Source organism: Cucurbita moschata, unplaced genomic scaffold, assembly GCF_002738365.1.
Source record: "Cucurbita moschata cultivar Rifu unplaced genomic scaffold, Cmos_1.0 Cmo_Scf00120, whole genome shotgun sequence".
NCBI classification, from domain to species: domain Eukaryota; kingdom Viridiplantae; phylum Streptophyta; class Magnoliopsida; order Cucurbitales; family Cucurbitaceae; genus Cucurbita; species Cucurbita moschata.
In genome coordinates, this window is record NW_019268636.1 from 117,817 (window position 1) to 127,648 (window position 9,832).

General features: G+C 36.4%; 2 protein-coding genes across 3 annotated transcripts in view; both read right to left on the minus strand.

Moving 5' to 3' along the window:
• The window catches only part of LOC111439951 (phospholipase A(1) LCAT3), a 14,134-nt gene extending 8,939 nt beyond the window's left edge, over positions 1-5,195 (minus strand). Inside the window, exon 1 of the mRNA XM_023077383.1 lies at positions 4,833-5,195. Coding sequence (XP_022933151.1) covers positions 4,833-5,082 — 250 coding nt within the window. The 5' untranslated portion in view covers positions 5,083-5,195. The remainder of the gene's footprint in view (positions 1-4,832) is intronic.
• A 477-nt stretch (positions 5,196-5,672) lies between these two features.
• Positions 5,673-9,128, minus strand: LOC111439941 (18S rRNA (guanine-N(7))-methyltransferase RID2). Of its 2 annotated transcripts, none has more exons than XM_023077371.1 (10): positions 9,004-9,128; positions 8,538-8,655; positions 8,208-8,283; positions 7,758-7,841; positions 7,594-7,649; positions 7,322-7,378; positions 6,925-6,974; positions 6,603-6,755; positions 6,153-6,288; positions 5,673-6,035 (listed from the first exon to the last, which is right to left on the minus strand). In XM_023077371.1, exons 2-10 carry the CDS (start codon positions 8,634-8,636, stop codon positions 5,880-5,882), a joined length of 867 nt encoding a protein of 288 aa, XP_022933139.1. In that variant the 5' UTR covers positions 8,637-8,655; positions 9,004-9,128; the 3' UTR covers positions 5,673-5,879. The 2 variants fall into 2 exon arrangements, with proteins under 2 accessions (XP_022933139.1, XP_022933140.1); XM_023077372.1 differs by having other exon boundaries at positions 8,920-9,010.
• Between the last annotated feature and the right edge of the window lie 704 nt (positions 9,129-9,832).

The following is a 9,832-nucleotide window of genomic DNA, read 5'->3' on the forward strand; positions in this document are numbered from 1 at the left end:
GAAAAAAAAAAAAAAAAAAAAAAAAAAAAAAAAAAAAAGAAGGCCACTGACAGAACATTGGGTTTGATGTAAAAAAAGGCCAAAACTGGAGGTAAATTTACTAGTACGCTTCCCAATTGCTGGAAAAAAAGATGGTGTTAACCCTCCCATATAGTGCCCCAACCAAGAAAAGTGCGTACTCTTCTTCAAAACTTTCAACTTCTAGAGCTTAGCCAAATAAAAGAGATATCCATCAAAAAGAGGACCAGATGAGGAAAAAATATATATTCTTCGAAATAGAAGACACTTTTCAATGGAAAGATCTATAATAGTATGCATTCCCTATTCCTCCAATGAAGAATTACAAAAACCCTCTATGGTTTGAATTTAATAAGGGGTGCGTAATTATAAAAAAACTAGAAAGGAACATCAAGCAAAGTGTCATGGTCATGCTTGTCCAGGACGTGTTGTATGTGACCACCTGTCTGTGTCACGCCAAACCCTTTACCCTTTACTTGCTTTCATGTTATATTACTTTCTTATTGCATTTTTGTTGTATGACCATTCAACAAAATCGTGTCTACTCTTGCCGGACATGAATCACCTCAAAATGTTTTAAAGGGGACCAAGTAGTCATCAGACCTCCCCTGTTCAAGTATTGTAATCGCTCTTGCCTACGTGTTTTCTATGGAATTGACTTTCACAATGTTTATTTTCAACTTGTTTTCAACGACTTTCCTCATTCATGTTTTCTAAACATTTTCTCTCAAAATGTAGCTCGAGGATCAACCATATGTCTGGATTGTCCACGAATTACGATTTTTACATAGCTGACTTGTTTGCTGGATTAGAACAAGTGTTGCACAATCGTTGTCTCACTGCCAAAAAGAGTGCGATTGTGATAAGTGGTATCAGAGTTGCGTTAGCTCCTAGTCTCGTTAAAGACCGAAACGATGTCGGCAACAAAATAGGTGGCTAAGTCGCAAGGTGAGCAACTCACTGAGATTCAACATGAAATGTTGTTCTTTAAAGAAGTCCCCAACACATTTCGCTTCCTAGAAGAACGAGCGGCCGAACTAAATGAAATTTTGGTGGAATCGATGTTGTGAGCACTTGTTTGGTTGGGTTGTGCCAATCAAGGAATTCATATTTAGGGTTGACTCCTTAGAAGAAAGAGCTACATGACTGAGTAGCTTAGAATGCGGAGGTAAGAGCTCTGTCGCACGCATAGAAGAATGTGTCAAAGAGGTAGATAGTTCACAAAAGATAATGCGGAAGCTTTTCAATGAGTTGACTGAAGATTTCAAGGCAACAATAGACGCCATCAAGACAGAGAAGGGCAAAATGAATATCGAGTAAACTTGACCATGAGGGCCGTAGAGAATCAAACCCTAGGTCAAGCTCAGGTTGGGCTTAACAAGCTAAACACCCCAAGGCTTTCGAAGGGAACCAAGATGCCAAAGAACTCAAAAATTATATCTTCGACGTTGAGCAATATTTCAAAGCCACGAGAACCTGTTTGGAAGAACTTAAAGTCACCGTGGCCACGATGCACCTAACGGATGATGCAAAACTATGGTGGCATTCAAAGGTGAACAACATCCAAAATGGATCATGTGCCATTAACTCAGGGGAAGATCTTAAGAAGGAGTTGAGGACTCAGTTCTTCCCTGAGAACGTAAAATTCATTGCAAGTCAGAAGTTGCAGTAATTAAGGCGCACCGAAGGAATAAGAGACTATGTCAAACAATTTTTCGTGTTGATGTTGAACATCAAGGGCATGTCAGAGAAGGACAAGGTATTCTACTTTGTCGAAGTCGAAGGATTTCAACCATGGGTAAGAACAAAATTAACGAACAGAAAGTTCAAGATCTTGTCGCTGCATTTGGCCCCGTGGAGAGACTCCTAGATTTTGGTGGGGAAGCGAATTTTCAAAAGAAACAAACTTCATCCCAAAACGCCTAGGGCTCACCTTACAAGCCCATAGGTCAGAGGAATGAGGGCACCAATAGACCGAATGGAGGGGATGATAGACCAAGTGGGGGAACAGATAAACCGCTTCAGAACCTAAATGTTGGCCCCTCTCGAGGATCCTACCCCCAAAGGAACAATCAGACGATGCCCTTAAAGTGTCTTCTATGCAAAAGCCACCCCCAGACTTTTCCATTGTTCCTACGAGCAGCCCTCATTGCACTTCAAGTCTCGGTACAAGGAGGGAATGACCTTGAAGCAGAACCAGCAATTGATAAAGAAGAATAACACAATGCCCCCAGAATGGGAGCGCTAAAATTTTAATCGGTCATACAAAAGAAAGTGGATCCAAAAGAAGTAGTCGAGAAAGGACTAATGTTTGTCGATATTATGATCAATTCTCAACCGAGTAAGAACACCTTGGTAGATTCAGGTGCGACCCATACCTTCATCTTAGACCATAACTTCATCTTAGACCAAGAAGCCTGCAGGTTGAGAATAAAGATAGAGAAGTACTCAGGAAAAATGAAAGTTGTCAATTCAGAGGCCCTACCTATTGTTGGAGTCTCGAAGAGAGCCTTCTTAGTAAGTAAGAACCATCGACCCAACAACACTCATTCCATTAAAGACTTCATTGTTGCTTTTTCCAACCATATACCCCAAATGAGAGTAATTGCATTCGGCCCTAAGACTTTTGCCTTTCCTCCAAAATTATATATCCACCTACCTACTGATCCATATCGTTTCTTACCAACTTATCATAAATCCAAATGCAGACCAATTCTAACATTAATGATGCCTTACATTTCCTGTTATGTGCACGATGGAAGAATAGACGAGCTTAGTCTTCTTTAGCCTCTTTAGAGAATTAATCCAATTTGGGTTTAAGGAAAATCTTGGGACATCTTGATTGAATCTCTGTTGACTATGTTAATCCTTTCGTGATAGAGGGTCGAGGTCCAAGTAAAAACTTACGTTTTCCTAATTCTTCCTTTTCCAAAAATTACTTTGTAATGTCACCTTTCAAGGACTCTTATTCCCATCAGAATATTGAATAATGATGTAACTGAAAACTTAAATGATGGATGTAGATTCCAAATTTGATCATATCTGTAGTTTGGTTCCTGTTCTGTTGTTCATTTAATAATACTGTCAACTCTTAAATCAAACCATCTAATAGAGATTATAACTAACCAAGTCAGGTCACCTTCCTGCAGCCCTTCCCATAAAAATCCCCTCATCAGATTCAAGAGCCCTTTATCCACAAAGGCCCAAAAAAAACTAAAAATGGACAAGGATTTGAGGTGGGTGCCAATCAATGCCGACTAGATAGCTGATAACCTGGCTTCATATGTTGATGATAGCAATCGTTTACGATTTTCTCCTTCAGGGCTGAAAAGAAAGTCTCTCCGTTTAGCTTCAATGTCCTCCTTCAGCCTAAAGTTCATCCCTCCCTTTTGAACATCTGATCTCCGTCCTAAAGCTAGGAGGTTGGAATCCACCATGGTTTTAGTTTTCGTTTGAGGGATTTGGAAGGATAAGAAGATCTTTGGCATGCAAGATAAAAAGTGTAAAGTAGGGTTGGCTCTCATTTACGTGCCTAGTTGGATCCTCTTGGTAATTGTTTTTGCATCAACCCTTTCTTTTTTATCATATAGAGTAGTTTCATATTTTTCTTTTCGGTCTTAGTACTTTCGACTTTTTCTCATTTCGATATTGTTGTTAGACTAAATTATCTTGTGACTTTTCGTACATGTACCTTCTATAATACAAAAAGCTAATTAAATCTCGTGTAATAATACAGATAAAGTAGGAAGATCAACTAGTTCTTTAATGAGATTATGTAAATATCTCTTTAACACAAGGCTACACAAGGCTACGATTTACACAAATATTTCTTAAATCAAGGTCATTCCTTCTTCAACAAGTAAAATTTCTTAAAGCATATAGTTCTAAATAGTCGTTTTGAAAGTACAAAGGTTAAAACAAACAAAAGTTAAGAGTACAGAGACTAATAGTATTTTAATCTTCTTTTTATATTAAAAATAAACATTAACTCCGACCTGAAATACAAAAGAGAATTTTCTTCCTACTGATCAAGCAATGAATCAGCGAGGATTAGTGAAGAAAAAAAAATCTCCCTAAAACAAATAAAATGACTAAGAAATATGGAACTACATCACCTAAAGTGACCAATTTGATAACCATTCCGGCTTTTAAAATTAAATCCATAAATGTTCCATCCCTACCCATTAGTTTTTTATATTTTGTTATCTATTTCTAAAAATGGTTTCAAAATTCAAGTCAAGTTTTAGAATCTAAAAAAAGCTAGATTTTAAAAAATAAAGTTGACAAAATAAACAAATGTAGTAAAAATTATAGTAAATAAATTAAGAAGGAACAAGCCTAATTTTCAAAAACAATTAGTTTGCTATTAATAGAAGGGAACACTGTAGTAGTTTAGTTTAGTCTTGAGTGTTCATCATTCTCCTACCACCAGTTTGAGTTGGTAAACAGAATGGTGCTAAAATAAGAAATTGTTTAGACAACTATAAGCTATTTCCCTTTTTTTTTTCTTTTTTTTTATGCACAAAAAATATCATAATGATCTAAGAAACATTCGAGATATGATTCTGAAAGCAAAAGAAAACACAAAATTTGATTAAAAGCAGCTTTAAGAAAAGGAGTGGGGAACATAACGTAAAAGGAAGAGGAAAAGGTGGTCTGAAATTTGCCCCACCCTAAAAGGAACCCCAAAACACGTGCAGATGGAATAAAATAAACCCACCTAAGTTCCATCACTGCCGAATCAACCAGAAACGCTGAAATATAAAAGGTAACAAACAAACATAGAGAGACAATTGGAAAGAATGAGTAAGGACCTGTGTCGGGATTGTAGATGGAAATGAGGTTCTCACGGAACACCAGGTCAGACAAGAAGATTCGGACCCATACGCGGGTCTGTAAGCCGAAGAATTTCTTGTTCTTGGCGTGAATGATGGAGCCGCCAATGCCGGAGACGAGCAGAACCGGGTCGCGATCGGGTTCGGGTTCGGGTTCGGAATCGGGCATCCGGGATCCGAAACATGGAAGAAAGAATCCTCCTCCTCCTCCTCCTCCTCGTCCAACCATGGGTGTTCCAGAAGTGAAGTGAGGTCTGAGATGGAGACGGGTGGAAGAAAGAGGTAGAAAGTGGGAGAAGACAACGAGTGTAGATGATGAAGGAGGTCGCGGTGTTTTTTATGTTTTTTCTTCGTTGGGAGATCGGATAAGATAGGGACTGGGGGTTCATCGGAACGTATTTACGCATTTTCACCGTTATATTGGTTTCATTGTCGCGTCCATCAATGGGTACCACGTGTGTCACGTGAGAACTTTAATTTGTATTTTAACGCCAGATATACCCAATTGTAATATTAACATTATTTGAGCCATACTCAATTGTAAGACGTTGGCAATGACCTAAGTTTATGTCGAGATTGAGAAGGCAACAAACATTAAACAAACAGATCAAAAAGTGCTCTTTGAATTCCTTGTTTCGATCCCACAAAATTCAATTTTCTATAGACTCAGTCTTCAACAAATATAATTATTGTATATACTTATTAAGAAGGTTGGTTATGTATATATTAATTAGATAAATAAATTGGTGTGTGACTAATGTATCTATGTCATTGCTATACTCCATTATATAAAGTAGATCAAATAAATGCACTTAATTCCTCACAAACCAAATACATTTTGCTGTAAAACTAATACATGGTAGATCCGAAAACTCTCATTCTGCCTTCAATGCATTCACCATATACACTTATATATGGTAAAAAAATGTCAAAATTCAATCAAAGCTCAATACAAAAAGATTAATCTCCATATATAATATTTTAAATAATTTCTCACAAGAACAAAAATGATGAATGTATGAACATTCAAAAACGGGCCTTGCGTTTACGAGCCGTGTATTTGGAATCAGGCGGCACAGCATTCCCTTTTCTTCTCATCTGTTCCTTCTTCTTCAGTACCCACTCTCTTCCTTTGCCTCTCTTTCTGATTTTCTGCCTTTTCCTCGGTGCTGCCATACGAACCTACCATCCCAACAATGAATTTATAACAACAAATGCCTTCAAAGATTTAACTATTATGCCCATAACCTAAGCAATGATTCCGTAAAGAAAGTGCAAATAGGCAGCATGAAAGCATACGGTTTGATTTTCTTCATCTTCGCCACTGTCATCATCGGAACAGCTCTCGTAATCTCCATCTTTTCCCTTCGGAACAGTCGAAGTAATGGATGGCGGACCGCAAGTAAGCACCAGGTACTCTTTTCTACTCCTTGCACTGTGAATTCATATCATGCTTCAGAGTTAGCGATCCATCCAGATTCCCATAAGATTACTCATAAACTAACGAATATATATAGCAATAATCAACTCAATCAAGCAAAAAATGCAACATCATCTGAGATTCCACTTTGTTCTTTTTGCTTCATCTATCAATGCTTTTGCTTTGAGAATAAAAATAGCATAAACGGCATTCATACAATTTCATTAGGGACCATAAAATCAAAGGAACAAGAAAACTTGAGATCAGCAAAAGGAAATGTAGAAAAGATTTGAATGTTTATTTTTTTTTTTAAAAAATGTAGCATATACCTGTGTGGGTAATCAACGACTACACCACCAGCAAATCCTGAGCGCATAGCAAAACCTAGAATCAATTCACGTTGGTGCACGTTTTCAGGATAAACTTGCAACACTGCTCGTGCGCCCCTTGCTAAGCATTTGTATAGTGATTCAAAGAACGCCCTAGAATGATTTGAGCAGGAAAAAAAAATAATTTAACGAGATAAGAAATATAAAGAAAGAACAAGATCAGTAAATGCCAGTTTCATTTGTGAATCAAATTCATCTGTCAATATTTCAAGCAGGCATGCAGGTTATTCTTAAAAGACGGGGAGAAATTTGTAAGACATACTTCAATCTTAGTCGCGGATTATGAGAGGACTTGTCAGCGTTGCATAACCACTGTACAATTATACCAAATAAAATAAATAAATAAAAGGTAGAAGATCAATTAGTAAGATAAATCAGGGAGAACCTCTGCAGAAGCCTTAAGACATGCTCGTTAAATAATCAAATTACTTTAATAAATACCTAGTTAATAATTTAAGAAATGCACTTAAAAATCCCAATGCTAATAAATTGGTCAAGCAAAAATGAAAGTAAGAACCAGAAAGAGTGAGGCAAGATCTTGCTAACATTGCAATTTAAAACATTTGGATAAAGTTTAAACTTAACCCACAACAAATGTAGGATGAAAATGATCTCTCAATTCATCTCAATACCCACAAAACAAAAGCAAAGTAGTAAACCTGAACGGCAGAGATGCTAATAGCCCCATCAATAACTCCCGGACGTATTCCTAAGCCCTGCATCAGAATAAAAGAACACGTGATGCAGGAATCTTATTAAAATAAAATAAACCTTCCTCTCATATTGTAACTAGATTTTGAATGCCACTAGAGAAGATCTATATTCTTTTAACTAAATTTGTCCACTAATAATAAACTAGGATGCCTTTTAAAAAGAAAAAAGGACAGAAAATATGAAAACTCGTTAGATTACATTCTCACAAATGAAGTACCTGACCCATGTCACCAAGTAAAAGGTCACCATCGGTCTCCCGCTCCAATGCGACATCTGAATTATTTTTAAAAAGAGCATTCTTAAGAAGGCAAAAGAAGGAAGTTCCTAGAAGTAACCATATATCTGACCATATATTCAGATTAATGTCAATCATTCACGTACTAAGCATTGATTGAGAGATATCCAAACCAATCCATTGGTGACCATGCTCAGTCAATGTTTCCCCACTAAGACCCGATCCACAGCCTGAAGTAATCGAAGAGCATATATGTTCAGTGTAATCTTTTCAAAGGCATACAAGAACTCGAAACTACAAACAAATATGGAGGCATGGAATCTGAACGCAAATTGAAAAGCATGGTATTGTCCAATTATCTTTTATCAAGCATGAGAACTTGCTGTAGTCTATCAACAAATCAAGTAATTCCATCCATTTCTAAAGTTACATAAAGAAATACAAAAAAAGCAAGAAAGTGAAATAGTTTGTGGCACTATTCATGCCCATCCCATTATCCACGATTTACTATTTCAGAAACCCATAAGAGATAGGCACTTGAAGCTTTCGATTTCAACTTTTGAAGACTAATCGTATGCATGGAGAAAGACAATTACCAATATCAAGAAGCAACCTGGGCACTCCATCATCAGGCAAGGCAAGAAGCTCCAACGCTCTATCTGTGATTTTTGCCTTCATTATACACCAAAAAAACAAATAAACAAACTCATATAGCATGGAGAAAACACTTCTAATTTTCTAGAAGACCCAGCACCCTACTTCTGAAAGTCCAAAACAAAGTCAGTAGTCTCAATTAAATTTACCAGTTACAAACACTTTTCAATATCTGGACTTTTCTTTTAGAGCTAGATACATGTTACCGCCAGTTCCTAAGATCAAAATTGAGACTAGAAAACACATTATTTAAAGATCATTGGTAGGCCTACCTGAATTTCAATGATACGAGAGGATGAAGTATATTTCCGAGCCTCAGCATCGTTGTAGAATATTTCTGGAGGAGCTTGCAGTTCTGGTCTTGACGTCATATCCAAGCAGGAAGAGAACCTACGCAATAGGGAAAGAATTCCAAATCCTTACAAACCCTAAAATCTACACTAGAAACTAACTCCGTTTCATCTTCCCAATGCACAGACCAAGATATTTCAATAGAGGATAAAAGATATACAGATTAGCTCAATTGACAAATGTATTCAATAAATCAAAAGCTAGACGCACGCTGCAGTTCGAGAAGTCCCAATTTGCCGCAATCGTTGCTATTTTGCTCGTTATTAAAAAAAAAATGTGTGTGTCGAAACAACTCTAACATACCTTTCTACAAGATCGGAAGAATAACAGTACCAACGAGGTGCGAATCGAAAAACAAATGTGGGGAAGAGAAACTCTGCGTATTACCGGTGAAGGACGGCGCCGCGCACGAGGTAGAGTACCAACGAAAAACAGTGCGAATGTGGGGAAGAGAAACGGCTGTGCACGGTGGAGGAGTAAGCAGAAGATGAAAGGGTTTAGGGTTTTCAATTTATTGTATTTTTTTTATCTTTTAAATAAATTCATCTTTTCAAAATTTTATTATTTGTATTTAAACTAAAATTGTAAAAAATAAAAAATAAAAAATAAATTACTAAAGTTTAAAATTTTAATAAAATTCTTTCTTTTTTTTTTTCTTAAAATGGTAGTTCTTAGACCTAGTATTATAATTAATTTTTAGATGATAACAAAGAAAAGAAAAGTTAAAATGAAAATTTTAAAGTGTAACTATGCAAAAATATCTATTCTCTCGATATCATTAGTCAGACACAAAAAAAAATTAATAGGTCATCTCTCTCTTTAACGGTTACACTGCAAGGTCTATTTGATCCGACTCTTATTGAGAAATAATATTGCTAGGATGGTTATGAATGTTCCTACCATAGCCGTGACTGATTTAGGAGGTCGGTGAAGTATGTGAGAGTTGGGACTGACTTAGAAGGTTGGTGAAGTATGCGAATTGTTGGAATAGCTTCATATCAAGTTTTAGTACATACATACTCTGCCGGATAGATTCATATCAACTTCGAATCTATTTTCAACTTCACTCAACCTCCCACTTTATTCGGTTATTAATTATGAAATTAAGAAGAAAATTAAAAAAAAAAAAAACATGAATAGCTATTTTTTATTTTTTTTTACAAATATTTTTAAACGCTCTTTTTAAATTTTTTTTTTTTTTTTTTAATTCAAGAGT